The 16,132-nt window shown below is 61.5% G+C and overlaps 1 protein-coding gene across 1 annotated transcript; it reads left to right on the top strand.

The window, feature by feature from the left end:
• The first annotated feature begins 248 nt into the window (after positions 1-248).
• LOC123350377 (distal membrane-arm assembly complex protein 2-like) lies at positions 249-15,853 on the top strand. Its single transcript, XM_044988930.1, has 7 exons — positions 249-360; positions 807-976; positions 7,434-7,600; positions 9,056-9,136; positions 9,251-9,390; positions 13,886-14,048; positions 15,462-15,853. Exons 1-7 carry the CDS (start codon positions 264-266, stop codon positions 15,649-15,651), a joined length of 1,008 nt encoding a protein of 335 aa, XP_044844865.1. The 5' UTR covers positions 249-263; the 3' UTR covers positions 15,652-15,853.
• The last annotated feature ends 279 nt before the right edge of the window (positions 15,854-16,132 follow it).

The following is a 16,132-nucleotide window of genomic DNA, read 5'->3' as shown; positions in this document are numbered from 1 at the left end:
GGCGTGACTGAGAATCACACCCAGTTTCTCATGGAGACATCCTCTCCCATTGCCACCCCCCAATGCCCCTTTCTGCACCTACCTCTCTGGGCGCAACGGCGGAGCTGGGGACCGGGGGCTCTCCCCCTGCAACAGGAGGGCAGAGCTCATTCCAGAATCGGGTCTCCCCCCAGGAGGAAGGGGCTGTGCCCTTCCCCATAGGGAGAGACAGTATGCGCCCCCCCCCCACCAGAAAAAACCCCTCTCTCCTCTGCCCCCTTTACATGGCAGGACAATGCCCTGTGAGCGCCATTGATTTCTCTTCGCTGCCCGTGACTCGTGAGCAAGGCGACGGCAGAAACGCCATGCAGGAAGTAGCAGGTTCGATTCTCTCTCGTCCACTCGGTTCCCGGGGCGGGACCAGGGGGGGCAGAACGCAGGCGCCAGACCCTCCAAACAAATCCGCGGGGCCCCGTTCCGAGGAGTTGCGGCAAGAAGAAAGGAAAAGGCCCAACACGTTTTATTTTAAAGTGGGGGGGGGACAAAACCCCAAACCAAAGAACACGACAGGCTCCTTCTCCGTCTCATCCCATCCCTCCATTTCCCCGTCCAAAGTGCCCCAGATAGCGCAGAACAGGCCCGGGATCGTCCATCCTACAGGTCCTGGCCAGCCCGGTAATGCCCACTCCCCAGGCGGGCCCAGCAGGGGTTATATAAAGGGCTTCCCTACCCAGAACCCTTTGCGGAGAAGGGAAGTCCCTCCCCTGCGTCTAGGCTACTGACAGTTCATCCAGCCAATCAGCTCTTTCACCCGTTTCATTTATAAGGCCGTCCCCTCCATCCCACCGCTCAGCTTCAAGGGGCAGAGATGCCAGTGGGAGGCGGCGGCTGGTCCCAGCAGCTCCCCTTCGGCAAAGAACTCTTCCATGTCCAGCTGCAGGTCCCGCAGGTCCTGGATCTCCTGGGCGATGGAGTCCAGGTGCCGGAGAAGCGCCAGGTCGGTCACCTGCAGGCTGAGCTGGGATGGGGATGGGAGGAGAGGGAGGGAGTTATGGCTGGTGGCTCCCACGGGGCGGTGGGAGTTACCCATGACCCCTGGCCCAGGCCTGGCCTGGCCTGACCGGGCTGCTGGCGTTGACAGGAAAGGGAGGGCCTGTAACCACGAGATGTTGCTCCCCTCCGTGACCGGGAATTGCGGCCGCTCCTGTCGAGCCAATCGCTAGCGGTGAAACCTGCCGGCAAAGCGGGTGTCTCCATCCCCCTCTAGTGCAGGTCCGCAGAGAAGATAACGGCCTTCTACTGCCGCCAGTTCCCCCCTTAGGAGTCCACCGCCAGGGCCCACCCGCCAGCGCCGAACCCCTTCTGAAAAACCAGTCTGAACTCACCAGCTCCTTCCGCACCCAAGAGATCCCGGCCTGGAGGCCGGAGCCCGGAGCACTGTCCCTTTGGCCGCTTGTCTCCAGCGCCTCCTGGCGCTCCCCTGCCGCCAGAGGGCCATGCGTGTGGGGGGTGCGGAGCGCGTTGGGCAGCGGGGGCAGCCCCTTGAAGAGAGACCCCTCTTCCTCCAGCCAGTGGCGTCCGGCCATCGGGTGCCTGAGGCTGGCCTGGGGTGTCCGGGAAACGGGGGAACCTCTGTTAGAATCTCCCTGAAACAGAGTCATGCTCCGAAGGGTCCTATCACAGGTGTGGACTATGGCTGTCACCCCAGGCTTTTTGCACAGGGGTCGCGCCCCACACTCAGTTTCCCCCCCCCCAAAGTTTTTCTCCTTTAATCCCTCCTGACCACCCCCTCCTTCCGGCCGAGAATTGAGGTGGGTGGCCCCAGTCTTTCCTAGCACGTCTCTCACACGAGCAGAGCCCTGGGGCTGCTGCAGGGAGGGGGTTGAGCCGGCGAAGGGCCCGGGTGGGGGGAGCGTGGCCGTGGCTAGAGGGAGAAACCAGGCGTCTGTTGCCTTGGGTAGAGGCTTGCAAAGGAGAAGGCTCTTGCGCCACTGATTGTGGGAAGGGAGGGAGGAGGGGATGGACGGACAAGCTGGCGATTTGAGCGCCGTTCCCCAGCACGACGGGGCAGTTGAAGGGACCCTCCTTACCGAGCGAGCGGGAGGGCACTACCGAGCCAGCAGGAAAGCTGCAGCGCCGATTCCCTTCCCCTCTGTCCCACGGCGCTGCTGAGCCCAGCCTGGACCGCCAGTGCAGGGAGCGGCTCTGGGCGCTGCCCGGCCAACGGTAATAACCGTGCCAGGCTCCCAAGCATCCAGCGGAGCTGTGGGCTCAAAGGTCGCAGGCGAAGCAGCCCGTCCCCACGCCCTTTGGCACGCGGCCACCGGCTTGCCCCTGCCAGCGGCTCCCTCCATCACCCCAGCAGAAATTCCCAGGGGAAAGGCCACACGCCCTGGGCAGGAAACCCCAGTGCATGCTCCTGGGACCCCCAAGCTGTCCGAAGGGGGCACTGAGCCGCACCACGTGCTTACAGGAGAGCGCAGGTGGGGCTGCTTCGAGCGGCTTTGCTGGGGCTCATGCAGGGGACGGCTCGGACGCCCCCCGGCTCAGAGGAGCGAGACGCAGGCCCCTGCCCGTGCAGGGCCCTGGGAGCTGGAGTCCAGCCACGGGGGCCCCTGCTGGACCCCGGAGGGGAAAAGGAGGCGCGGTGGCCTGGCGCTGTGCTGCATGTCGCCCACTGCACCCTACACGCCCTCCCCCCCGCGAGGCAGAGGGCCCAGCTGTGGGCTGGCACCGGGGGGCTCCCCCTGTTTGAGATCTGGGCAGCGGGGCCGTTACCCACCAGCCGGGTGCAGCTGGGCTGCGTGACAATGGCACGGAGCAATTCCCACAGGCAGGTGGGGGGGAAACTGAGGCACAGAGCAGGGACGTGAGTGGCTCAGGGGCGCACAAGGAGTAAGAGCTGCAGATAGTGCTCAGGATCCCCCCCCCCCCCCCAGCCAGGGCAGGAACCCAGGAGTCCTGGCTCCCAGCCCCCCCCCCCCGTCCCCCTCCAGCCAGGGCAGGAACCCAGGAGTCCTGGCTCCCAGCCCCCCCCCCCGTCCCCCTCCAGCCAGGGCAGGAACCCAGGAGTCCTGCCTCCCAGATCACTACGGGGGCGGAGACAGGCGGGCTGAGGGGCGGGGCTAAATGAGGGGGCGGGGCTGAGCGGAGGGGGAAGGGTCGGGCCGCTCAGCGGGCGGGGCCGAGAGTCACGTGGCCGATTCAAGATGGCGGCGTCCAGGGCGGTAGGTGGCGGGGGGGGGCAATGTCCGCGCGCGCCCCGCCCCCCTCGGGGTCCCCAGTGCCCGGCCCCCCCCCGCCCATGGGTCACCGGGGGGGGCTCCTCGGAGCGAGTCCCCGGTCCGCGCGCGCCGCAAGCCCCGGGCCCGGCTCCGCGGGGGGCTGGTTCCGCATGGCCCGGGGGGGGCCGGTGCCCGGTGCCCGGTGCCGGGTTTATCCCGCTCTCCGCTGGGCCGGGTCAGTGGCACGTGGTTCTAGCCCGTGTCAGCGCAGAGCCGCTGTTCCTGGCGGGGGGCGTTGCCGTGAGGCGTGGACTGGCCCGAGGGCCCCGCAGACGCAACCTTGGGTTAAAACCGGGGGACCGGACAGCAAGTGTGAAAACCCGGGACGGGGGTGGGGGGGTGATAGGAGCCTATAGAAGAGAGAGACCCCAAAACCGGGCCTGTCCCTTTAAAAACGGGACATCTGGTCACCCTAGTTTAAAAGTGCCTCCCTTGGGGTTGCTTATAAAAGTGGCTTTTTAAGACCCCCCCCTAGATATCACCTTGCCAGGTTCCCTTTGAAACAGCGGCTGTTTCCCAGCCCAGGGGGCTGCACGTCACTGCTGGGTGAGGCAGGGTGGGCTCGGGGAGAAGGGTTTGAGGAGTTGGGTTTGACATTCGAAATCCCTCCGGGGCAGCAGGGAGCTGAGAGCGCTGCCCGGCCGATGTCACTAGATCTCTCTGGGCCGAGCTGCGGCGCGACCGGAACCCCCCGGTGCTTTTCATGGCTGGGTCAGAGGGTTGGATTCCGCCCTGGTCGGCAGTGACCCCAAGCTCCAGCTCGATGGTCTCCGCGTGACATTAGCGGCACGTGGCGACTGAGCGCGCGGGCGAGCTGAGCTCTCTCTGAGCCTCGGTCGTGCTGTGAAGGTGCGTTAGCCATGGCAGACCTCACCCTGGGCTTGGGGCGTTAACGTCCTCAGGTGAAGAAGTGGATTCTTGGCTGAAGTCTTTGCAGCCTGGTTAACTTTTGCAGTTACCTGTAAAACCGTAACCGAGAGGTGAAAATGGCAAGGAATAAAGGAAAGACGTTCGGTATTCGCGAGCCACGCGGGAGCCTCAGGAGCGCTAACCTCAAGCAGTTCAAAACTCCCGAGGCAAACCCCAGAGATCGGGAGATCGGCTTAAGAATCCGGGCATTTAAAATCCCGAGTTTGGAGTTCCTCTGATTCACCTGCTGGCTGGTTTTTGAGCCTCTGGGGTATGCTCAGGCCAGAGTTTTCCTCCGCAGCCCTGAGGGCTGGAGCTGCAGGTGGTTTTGAAAACGAAAGCTGAGATTCTCCTGACTGCGGGAGTTGGGACATTGAGACAAGCACCACGGATCGCGAGACTCTGAGAAACCCATCAGAGTTGGCAACGCTGGATCCACCCCCCCGCCAGTGGTGAGGGGGGGTGGGGGCTGTAGTGGCCGACGGTGGGGGTGCAAGGCTGGTGACGGGGCGAAGATGCAGCGTGTGGGACCGTGCGCTCCCCCCGCTGGTCTGTCAGCGCAGCCCCCGCTGTGTGCCGGCTCTCGGCTAGCAGGCCCGGCCGGCACTGCCTGCAGCGGCTGGTGAGCCCGGCAGGCACCAGGCAGCAACCGGTTACGTGTTGCCTCTGCTGCCCCCCCATCAGCCCTTTGTGGCCCCCTCGCTGTCCTCTCCCTGCTTTGCCCCTTGGCCCCCCAGCCCCACTGCTGCTCCTCTGTATCCCCCCAGCGGGCGCATCGCGCGCCCAGCGCCGTGCGGAGAACCAGCCCCTGGTCGCAGCGCTCAGCTCATCGACAGCCTGGCCGGCAGGCGCCTTCCTTCCCCCACTGCCTCCGGCTGGGCCGGCGCGTGGGACCCTCCGGCCCGGGGGGCCGAGCCCTGCATGTGCCAAAGCCCCACAGTGCTGGGGCACGGGGCAGCCTCTCCGCCCCCCAGCTCGGCTCTGGAGTGGGGGGGGGAGCGATTTCCACCCTGTTCACATCCCCACCCGGCAGGCTCCCCCGGCAGGGGCTTAGCCCCCTATTCCCCCTCCCCCCTCGCCGTGGGGCTGCTCTGTCCCCTGGCACCTCCCCTGCTGAGCCACCTCTGCCCCCCTGCAGTCAGGTTCCTGGGACACACTGCTCCTAGGGCTTAACCCCGTCCTGCCCGCGCCGTAGCCGGGGGACAGGAGGCGGCTGGGGGCTGGGGGTGGCTAGCAGCAGCCTGGGGGTGCCAGCTGCCTTTCCACGCTGTGCGGGCAGCAAGGGACAAGCTCTGCCAGACACGGGCCGGGTCATCCTCTCCCCCCCCCCCCGGTCCCTTCCGTCCCGTGCTGTGCCCACGCTGTGCTGTGACCCCGGCAGCAAGCTGGGGAGGGGGACGGGGGAGATGTGAGACCCTGCATGGCCCCCCCCCATGTGTTGCCAGGTACCAGGAGAGGCAGGTCCGTCCGGGGGCCCAGCCAGACGAGGAGGAAGGAGAGCGTCTGGCAGGGAGGGGAGGGTCGGTTGGTGAGAGAGATGTACCGGAGTGTGTGTGTGTGACACCTCCTCCTGTGTGTGTGTGGGGGAGGGTAGGGGTATGTGTGTCACCTCCCCCTGTGTGTGTGGGGGTAGGGGTGTGTGTGTGACCTCTCCTTGTGTGTGTGTGTGTGTGTGTGTGTGTCACCTCCCCCTGTGTGTGTGTGTGTGTGCGGGAGTAGGGGTGTGTGTGTCACCTCCCCCTGTGTGTGTGTGTGTGACACCTCCTCCTGTGTGTGGGGGGGAGGGGTGTGTGTGTGTCCCCTCCCTGTGTGTGTGTGGGGGGGGTAGGGGTGTGTGTCGCCTCTCCCTGTGGGGGGGGTAGGTGTGTGTGTGTGTGTGTCACCTCCCCCCTGTGTGTGTGTGGGGGGTAGGTGTGTGTGTGTGTGTGTGTCACCTCCCCCTGTGTGTGGGGGGGGTAGGGTGTGTGTGTGACCTCCCCCTGTGTGTGGGGGGGTAGGGTGTGTGTGTGACCCCGCCCCATGTTTTAAGGTAAATAGACTCCAGCTCCGTAGTATTTCTTTTTAACGGGGGCTCAGTGAACTCGACGTTAATTTGACCGTTTGTCCTGCCTCGTTCTGGCGATTGCCGTCGACCTCGCCTGAATGCGAGAGATTTTACCAGGTGTCCCGTGTTCAGCACCGGGAAATCCGCTCTCCCCACCCTTCGCCCGGTTCCCGGCTGCCTGGCTTTGCTGAAGCTCTTTGCTGGCCGTTCCCCGCCTCCTCTTTTTGCGAATGACGTTGCAAAACCAGACCCATTAGCCCCTCCATTTGTGGCTGCAGCGCAGGAGATGCACGGGGGGGCAGAGCCGCTCTGCTGCTGTGTGGTCGGGTGTTTCCCGGCTTGGGCCAGCTGCTCTGAGCCGTGGCTGCGCGAAGCATCTCCGGCAGGAGAGTCGAAGGTGTTTTGCTGTAGCGAGCGCTGCTTTAATCGCATCTCTCCTGCAGACGGATGCTTCAAGCTGCAAAAACCCTGTACCTGTAACTTCTGGTTCTGCAGCTAGTGAATGAAGCTGTGAGGTGAACGTCTCCTTGTAGGGAAACAGACACAGACAGGGGAAGGGATTTGCTCACGATTTGGCAGCAATTGGTGATCCGGCTGGGGATAGGACCGAGGTTTCTTGACCCCCAGACTCATTATTATCCTCTTTATACACAGGGGAAACTGAGGCACGGAGAGGGCAAATTGGAAGAGCAGGGAAAGAAACCCAGGAGTCCTGAATCCTAGTCCCAGCCCTGCTTTAACCACTAGACACACTCCCCTCCCAGAGCAGGGGCTAGAACCCAGGAGTCCTGGCTCCCACAACCCAGGTAAAAGGCATCGTCAACGAGAAGCAGGTATCAAGGTGCCCCCCCGGGCTGGGGAATCCAGCTGTTTCAGCAGTGGCTGAGTTGTCCGCCGGTGTGACACCGTGAGCTGCCATCCGAGGTGTGAAATCCAGTTTCCAGTCAGTGCTGTGTGATCACACAGGTTGTGTCCCTGTCTCCTGTGCAGCCGCCACCTGTCAGCATGAGGCTCTGACCCCTCAGGAACAGAGAGGCCACATTTAACCTCGAGCCAGCAGAGCCTCTGGGAGCCGGGGATGGGAGGAATTGGGCTGCGTCCGTTAGCAGAGGATTCTCTTTGTATTCTGCTGTTTGCATTGCCAGCCCCCAAGCCCCCGGCCTTAGAAATCCGATTGACTGTCTGGGAGTTCATGTGATTAACCGTGTGTCTTGCAGCTCCGGCAATGCAGGGCCTTCGCCCGCCGTCCGTACGGCAGTGCCGCCTCCTCGGACCCTCCAAAGGACGGCATCCTTCAGCGGCTCTGTAACCGGTACTATGACATTGAATACCTCGTCAACTGGAGCGCGAAGCTTCCCTCCAAAAACCTGCGAAGGAAGAACGCGTACGTACAGCCCACACCTCCGGTTTTCCCGAGCCAGGAAGGGGGCGGGGGATGGAGAGAGGTGGCTAGAACTTGATCCAGCAACTGACTTTTGGAAAAGAGAAACTTCTGAGCAGCTGTGACTGTAAAAGGGGTGGTTATGACCCCAAGAATTGCCAGGTGCCTATGGAGAGACGGGCAGAACCAACCGCTCATGGGAGATGAGCGGAGCTAGGTGGGAATTGTTTGGTATTTTGGGGGGGTGAAAAATGCCAATTTTTTTAACTGAAGCTGCTCACAGGAGAGAGTCACTTTGGATTTATTTCCCAGCAGGACAAAAATGCTGGAAAACCCTTTTGAATCAGCAAGTTTCATTTTTTTTCATTTGGAAGCAACTTTTTGGTCTGGGAATGTAACTTAATTGATACTAAAAGAAAAGTAAAAAAGGGCAAAATTGAAGCAAAATTGAAGCCAAATGGCTCTGAAGTAAGAAAACGTTTCCACCGAGCCCAGCCGCATGTTTCTGTTCGGTTTGTCTGCTCACAAGTGTTGGAGATTTTGCTCTTTTGTCTCGATTCTGTATGAGAAACATTTTCCAGATCTTGAAAATTCTCACAGGGCCTGAAAACCATTCCTGCCCGGCCCTCTTGTAAAGAAGAACACGCAGCCCTTCTGGGGCACTTCTCCTCAGGAGCGCTCCGAACTCAAAGGCGCAGCTGTTATGACTGGGTCATGGGCAGTGCGACCTAGTAGTCGGAGCCAGCATCTGCCATCACGAGTCGGGAACCAGGGGCGGGAGACAAACTGGAGGTCGGGAACTACAAGTCAGGCACCAGGAGCTGAGCTGGGTCGGGCCGCCAGGCAGGGGGACGGTTGGAAAGTGGCTGCATCTGTGACCCTTGTGGGCCCGGGTTCGAGACCCATGGCACAGGGGACTTGCATGTGAGCTGTGGAGCCCTTTGCAGCTGGCGTCGCCTGCACCCAAGGGCTAGTAGCTGTTCCCAGCTGGTGGCGCGGTCGGTGGGGTTTCTGGGGCTCCGTCCGGTTCCTAGCAGCCCACGAGACTCATTAAGTCTCAGGGTTGCTCTGGTCCTGGCATGGTGTGTGGGAGAGAAGCTGCCCTGGCGGCTGGACTTCGTTCTCCAGCGGCTTTTAACTTCGGGACGGTTATTTGAGTCCACACCGTATTGTTTGTTGTTACCGTAGCACCGGGGGCCCCACTGTGCCAGGCGCTGCACGAACGCAGAGCAAAAAAACCCGTCCATGCTCCTCTTATCCATTCACACGCCCTGGACCCGCACGGATTGAAACGAACAGGCTCCGGGTGCATATTTCAGCAGGGGCTGCGTGTGTACAGCTCCGGGCACACCAGGGGCCGGCTCCAGTTCAGAGGTTCCATAATAATAATAGTCCTTGAAATGCACCATTTTTGTGTTGGAAAATGTTGTGATCCTTCCCCCCCGCCCCTCTTGCCAGGTACTACCGCTACACCAAGGACCTCTACGGAGACAACGCTGCCGCCGCCTTCTTCGTCCTGACCCACAGAGGAAGAGTGAGGTATTGATGCTCTCGGCCAAGCCCTGGGGACGTGGGTCTGGCCTGGGAAGCCCCTTGGCAGAGTCCCGGTTCCCGGTGCCTCAGTTCTCCTAACGCTGGCGTTTCTCCTTCCAGGTTTCAAGGCCAGGAGACCTGGTTCTGTGTGGACCAGCGCGGGAAGTTCAGCTTCGATTTCCTGCAGCTCCGAGACGTGCCCGTGGTGGCCATCGACCTCGCGGGCTCCGTGTTGAACTACGATGGGGTGGATAACCTAGGTGAGAAATCGATGGACTCCACAAAGCGCATTTGTCTGGGGGATCTTTGGTGCAGCTGGGGGCACAGAAACACTCAGGCTCACAAGAGTGGCTTTTCTTATGGAGGAGGCAGTGCGGGCTAGTGGGTAGAGCCCCGGACTGGGACTCAGGAGATCTGAGTTCTGTTCTCAGCTCTGCTGCTGTGTGGTCCCCACCTCTGTGCCTCCATTTCCCCATCTGTAAAATGGGAATCGTGATCCCGACCTCCTTTGTAAAGAGCCTTGAGATCGAAGGATGAAGCCAGGGGTGATAAGTTTTGCTGATTTCCCTTGTCCCAGAGCTCTTGAATGCCCCCAGGAGTCCTCCGTGGAGTGAGCACTTCTCAGGCCGCATACAATTACCCTGCAGCAGTGAGTTCCGCAGGTTATCATTGGAAGAACTAGATTAGTACAGTTGAGAAAAGATTAGACATTTACTGTAATAGCAGCGGAAATGCATCTCTCCTCTGGGAATCCCAGGGTGCTCTCGGTATTAATTTATATAACAGTAGCGCCTGGGTGCCCCTGCTGCGGCCCAAGGCCCCATGGCGCTAGGTGCTGTACAAACACACAGACGATCTCTGCCCCATAGAGTGTATGGTCTAATTTGTCGATTGTATTGGGAGGAGCGGCTTGATAGTTGGAGGCAGAGACCGTCCGTCCCTTCTTGTTTTTAAGGCTGGTGCGGTAGGGTTCAGACAGCTGCCGTGTGTCAGGGAAGTGACAGGACAGGCCGGTTTCCTACTAACTAATCCCAGGGGACCGTGCTGACGCTGGGTGACTCAGGGACGTACCAATCTATTTATCCGCTGACGTGATGCCCAGCCTGACGCTGGTCTGGGCTGCACAAACCGGGGAATCTCCCGCCGGAGCAGAGAGGTTATTTTCCCCCTGTGTCTGGCCCTGGTGCGACCGCCGCGGGGACCCGGCGTCCAGTTCTGGTGCCCACGAGTCAGGAAGGAGGTTGATCAAGGGGTGAGGGGTCCCCGAAGGGGCCAGGAGAACGATCAAAGGGTTAGAAAACCTGCCCTGGACTGACAGACTCTCAGAGCTCGGCCCGTCGAGCTGAACACCGAGAAGGTTCCGAGGTGTTGAGGTTAGTCTGTGCGTATCTATGCGGGAAGCAGCTCTTCCGTCTCGCTGAGGGAGGTTGAACCTGGCCCGTGGCTGGAAGTTGAAGCCGGACGAACTCAGACTGGAACTGAGGCGTGGATTGTTCACAGGGAGGGTAATTGACTAGAGCAGTTTCCCGGGGGTGGATTCTCCAGCCCTGGACGTTTTGAAATCAAGGTGACGTGTGTGTTTAGAAGCTCTGCTGTTTTGTGGCCCGTGGCACGCAGGTCAGGCCAGCTGATCACGTGCTCGCTTACAATCTGTTCCTCCATTTCAGCAGCACCATCTTTGGCTGTTGAAATCCACTTTGGCCTTTGCCTTCCTGCTTCCTGTGCCTTTTAATATTTGATACCGTTCCCTGGCTGGGAGCCCGTCGGAGGCAGTAATGCAGCGGGCTCCTCCCCGGGCTCGCAATGGCGACATCGTGTTCTTAATGGACAAGGGGGAGCCAAGGAAGGTGGAGGCTGAGGATCTGGGTAAAATCTCACGCTGAGTGTTTGTCAGGCTGAGAAATCGTCTCCCACGGGAAGTGGTTGTAACCTGCCTGCCGGAGTCACTGGCCTAAACCCCAGAGAGCATGATGGGGAGAAAACCCCTTTTCTCTTCTCGAACTTCGGGGAGGTCACTGCTGCGTCTGGCTTAGCATTCTCCTGCGCTTACAACTTGGGTGCCAGCGATCCCAGCCCCGACTCATTTGTCTAAGAATCCGACTCCCCCAGTGTTCACCTTGTAACAATCTTTTCCGTGAGTGGCCGGTGCCACGATCCCGCGGCTGGTGCGTGTTGGTCCCGACGTCTCCGTGGTGGAGCCAAAGGCAGGACGGGAGCCTTGGTGTGCGGCTGGGTAGCCCGTTCCCTGATGCTTGGGCTACCTTTAGTAAATTGCAGATGCTTTTGCCGTACGGGCAGTTCCCGGTGGCTGTGTTGGCAGGGTGTGTTCCTCGCTGTGAGATCCTTCGTAACGCACGGCTGGAGGGATGGCGTGTCCGTTTCCTGGCAGTCGGAAGCAGCTGCTATCTCAGGCAATGATTTGATTAACCTAATCCATCTGTTTGCATTAGTCTGAAATAATCAGATGTATCCGAAGGCATAAAGCTGCCATCTGTTGAGACCAGATCTCAGGTTACACAGAGATCTGTTGTCCGGTGTTTAGCTGTCGCTTTGGTCTGATCTTGTTGAGGACTCATCATTGCCAGCTCAGGATTTTAGTGCGAGATTTGGTGGTGTCCTTAAAGCCCCAGCGCCTGGAGTCCTGTGATTCCATGAGCCCCTCAGGGTGTGTCCACACCATGGTGCTGAATCTCAGAGCCTGGGTCAGCTGACTTGGGCTCAGGCTGAGGGGTTAAAAACAGCACAGCAAACCTGGAAAGCTCGCTGCAGCTCTGGCCTCCCGGCAGCCAGACGGCCCTGTTCACGAGAGGTTTGCCCCCTTGCCCACCCGGGACTGGGACAAAACCGGATGTGGTTTTGGCCAGCATTGGCCAGGGGACTTGGAGTTAAAAGCATCCAGAGGGCAGGGCAACGGTGGCTGTTACGGACGCAGGGCAGAATGGCCGCCGGCTGCAGTGGTGCTAAGCCACCAGTGATTTGGGTCAGTGGCTCTCCGTTTCCCGTCTCGAGGTAGAAGGGCTGGTTCCCTTGGAAGGGAACGCACAGCACGCTGGGCCCAAACCAGCCCTGCGCCGACTTGCCGAGGCTTGAACCGGGAGGAGTTTGACCCTTTGTCTGCAGTTATTTTCATCGGTTTCTCTGCCACTAGACACAGAGGAGGCAGGAGGAGGCCGCCCCTTTTCCTTCAGCTGACGCAGCCCCCTAATTCCCAAGGGTTGGTTCCTGACCTCGCTGCGTGTCTCTGCTTAGTGGAGCCAGGTTTGGGTTGGTCTCTGGCTGCAGGGGGGCGGTTGGATTTTCTCTGCCCCGGGATCGTTTCTGGTTCTCGCCCGTGGCCGCCGGGCCGGATTCTCAGTCACTCCGCACCTCGTGTAGTCGCAGCAGAACGGCGCAGGGGGTGGCATTTCACCGGCTGCGGCTGGTGGAAGGTGATGGGGAATTCGGTGCATCACTTGCACCGTCTCTGAGCGTCACTCAGTGTAGCGCAGGACTAGGCCATTGGCTCTGCATCACCGGGGGGCCATGGCCGCTGTGCGTGTCTCACGGCACTCGGCTCGGCGGGACTCGGGCTTTATTGTATCACTTTGATGGAGGAGGTTGATAGTCATTTTTAATTTTTTTTATTTTTTTTTTAATGGATGTGAATCTTCACTGTTGTGGGAAACTCTGGGCGGGGTCAGACAAGGGGGGGGGGTCAGACGATGGTTATTTAATGGCAGGAGATGCTGAGATTCAAGTTAACGCTTTAGAACCATTAAATCACAAATTGGCAGCATCACGTGTCAAACCGGGCGAAGTCACTCGCCTGAAATCGAACGCTCAAGCGGCGCTTTTCGCCCGTTGCCTCGCTCTGCGTGTTGAGCGTCGTGTCGGGGAAATGGACGTCAGCGCCAGGTGCTGATCAGAGCCGAGTTCTCCCAGCGCCAGATAGAACCCAGCCCCCCGGCTCACGCCTCTCTGTGCCGCCCCCTGGAGCCCAGTGCGGAGACCCAGCCTCTGACCGGAGGGAAGGAATCGGGGCCTTTGCTCGTGGACGTTGACTATCGGGCCACGTTGCAGCTTGCAGAGATCATTTCTCAGGTTGCTGGTAGCAGCCAAATGGATCTTTGAGGCCTGTGTTGTGTCAAGTTACGATTCCCCAGCTCCTCTCCCACCCTTGGCCGGCATTTCCTCACCTGGGCTCAGAGATACCAAGGCCAGAAGGGAGCATCTAGTCTGACCTCCTGCACATTGCAGGCCACAGGCCCTCACCCACTCTGGCTGAGGAAGGGAAAACCCGCCAGGGTCTCCGCCGAGCCGACCTGGTGGTGGTGGATTCCTTCCTGACCCCAAATCTGGGGATCAGTTAGACCTGGAGCATGTGGGTGAGACCCGCCAGCCAGACACCTGGGGAAGAATTCCCTGTAGTAGCTCAGAGCCCTCCCTGCCTAGTGCCGCGTCTCCGGCCACTGGAGCTATTCGCTGCTAGGCACGTTCAGGCGACAGAGAAAGGGGGGCGGGTTTCCAGAGGGGCTGAGCGTCTCCCGTTGCCAGACATCACTGGGGGGTGGGCGCCAGGCGAGAGGGAGGTGGGTAAGCGCCACCTCCTGTGGGAGGAGACAAAATTCAAGTTCCAGGGGTCACCTCGGAAGCTTTTGCTCTGGGCGGGTAATGAGATTGGGGCCAGTGGTGGGGGTTGGGGGGCGGGGGGCTGGCCGGCTGCCACCGGGCTTGGGGGCTGTGGCTCCACCCTCCTTTCCCTTTCTGCACCTGCAGTGAAGCTGACGGCGCTGCAATCCCTGGACCTGAGCCGCTGCCCCCACGTTGACGACTGGACCCTAAGCCGGCTGCATGTCTTCAAGGACAGCCTGGAGGAGCTCTCGCTGGCTGGGTGCCCCCAGGTCACGGAGCGGGGGCTGGCTTGCCTCCACCAGCTCGAGTGAGTGGGCAGCGCGGCGCAGTGGTCAAAGCGTGGGGCGGGGAATCGGGAGGCTGGCTTTAGCACGGAGGGGAGGGCTAGGGGTTAGAGCAGGGGGGTGCTGGGAGCAAGGAGGCCTGGGTTCTACCCTCAGCTCTAGGAAGGGAGTGGGGCATAGTGGTTAGAGGAGCCAGGACTCCTGGGTTCTGTTCTGGGCTCCAGGTCTAGTGGTTAGAGCAGCGGAGAGTCAGAACTCCTGGGCGCTATCGCTCTGTGCCTCAGTTTCCCTCTCTCTGTGAGGGAGGGCGTTGTGGGGGAGCTGTGCGGTCCGGCTAATTAGCCAGAAGGGGCTTTGAGCTGCTCGGGAAGAGCCCAGGAGCGTGAGGGTTATTCCTGCCCCGCCCCTCAGACAGTGCAGCTGCGCCAGCCGGGGGATCCGTCGCGTCGCACTCACGTAAAATCCCCCGGCGGCGCTCGGCCGCGGGCGTCTCCGGGAACACTGGCCCGCTGGAGCCGCTGAGTCACTGCGGATCGCCGGGGTGTGGTGCGGGCAGATCCCGGCCCCTCTCTCCCTCCTTGGCAGGGCTGCAGGGGCCTCCCTCGGGCGTGTGCCGTGATGGTGGGGGGCTGCTCCCCGGTGCCCCTGGCCGGGGAGAAAGGCGCGTTCTGCCCCTGTGGGAGCTAACGTGTGGGCCAGGCAGCGTTACTGGGGCTCGGAGAAACCCGCTTGGTCCTCACCTAACCCGTGTGGAAACGACGCCTCCCCCCCCCGGCTCCCCAAGGACTGTACCAGTGGCCACCTCTTCCACCCAAGACACGACAGGCGCCCTGTGCGCTGGGTTCACTTCCACGGGGCCTCTCCTGGCGGGAGCTGTGCTCCTGCAGACGCCCACCGTCCCCTTCGCCCCAGGACATCAAAGTACTTTCCAATCTCCCCGTCCGCCCGGCGGAGAAACTGAGGCACAGACAGGGAGTAGCGAGTTGCTGGAGTCTGCTACCTGCGAATAGAACCCAGGTGTCCGGGCCACATTTCTCCTTGCTCTAACCACTAGACAGCGCTCCTTCCCCTGAGGCCAAAGGGCCAGGGCCAGGGCCAGGTTTTTAAAGGGTCGCTGGTGCCTGACTCCCGGTGGAGCTGATTCCCATTGCGTCTCCCGTGGGAGTGAGGAGCCGAAAGACACAAATCCAGCCCTGGAATCTCTCCTCCCGCGCGTTGAGCATCCTGTGAGGGGAGGATGGGGCTTATGGGCCAGCGGGGCGTGGCGAGAGGAGGGTGGGAGGAGGGTCTGGCTCGGCTCCCAGCTCTGGGGGGGAACCTCTCCAGCTGAGTCAGGCTGGGGCCCAGAGGAGTTTTATGAGCAGCGTTTCCCTGGCCACAAGGCTGCTCGTTGCTCTGCGTTTCGTTCTTATCCCTTTTCCCGTCACCCTCCCCAGGCACCTGCGACGCCTCGAGCTCTCGCACCTGCCCTCGGTGCCCGTCCCGGGGCTGGTCCGCATCTTGGTGGAGGAGATGCTGCCCCGGTGCGAGGTGGTGGGGCTGGCCCCGGTTTCTGGTGCCCAGACGAGCAGGGACGGGAGAGAGGAGCCCAGCGGGGCCAGGAGAGCTGGCGAGATCCCTGCCTGACGCCCGGCTGCCCTGACGCCCGGCTGCCCTGCCCCTGGCTTTTCCCGACGCCGATGGAAGAGATTGGCGCAAGCCGCGCTCCCCTCCGACCCCAGCGTCGCCGGAGACCTGGGCGGCCCGGGCCCCCCGCTTCGCTCACCCCTAGGACAGGGCTGGCAATCGGCAGAACCGCGCTGTGGTCATTAAAGGCCCCTCCCTGTGCTGCTCCCACGTCCGTGTTTGCGGGGAGAGGCCCGAGCGCCGGGAGAACGTGGGGATACCGGGATGGAAGTGGCCGGGAGGCCAGGGGCCTCTGCAGCTCAGCGGGTGAACCCCCGGGATGGGGTGGTTTGGTTTGGGTGGCGGCGGGGCCGGCCGGGAGCGGCTCCAAGGGACCTGGGAGAAGGGAAGATTTTTCGCGTTGGGCTGAGAAAGTTCTCGGCGCAGAACCGTGCGGCATGTTCCCCACGCCGCAGCGGGCGGGAAACGGCAGAAAGAACCG

Source organism: Mauremys mutica, chromosome 15 (genome assembly GCF_020497125.1).
Source record: "Mauremys mutica isolate MM-2020 ecotype Southern chromosome 15, ASM2049712v1, whole genome shotgun sequence".
NCBI classification, from domain to species: domain Eukaryota; kingdom Metazoa; phylum Chordata; order Testudines; family Geoemydidae; genus Mauremys; species Mauremys mutica.
The sequence above is the reverse complement of the archived record's forward strand: the minus strand, read 5'-3'. Positions and strand labels throughout refer to the sequence as shown.

Coding starts and splice junctions, on each gene's coding strand:
- LOC123350377 (XM_044988930.1), top strand. CDS start 264: ATGGCAGGACAATGCCCTGTGAGCGCCATTGATTTCTCTTCGCTGCCC. Junction 9,391..13,885: donor CGATGGGGTGGATAACCTAG/GTGAGAAATCGA, acceptor CTGCACCTGCAG/TGAAGCTGACGGCGCTGCAA. Junction 14,049..15,461: donor GCTTGCCTCCACCAGCTCGA/GTGAGTGGGCAG, acceptor CACCCTCCCCAG/GCACCTGCGACGCCTCGAGC.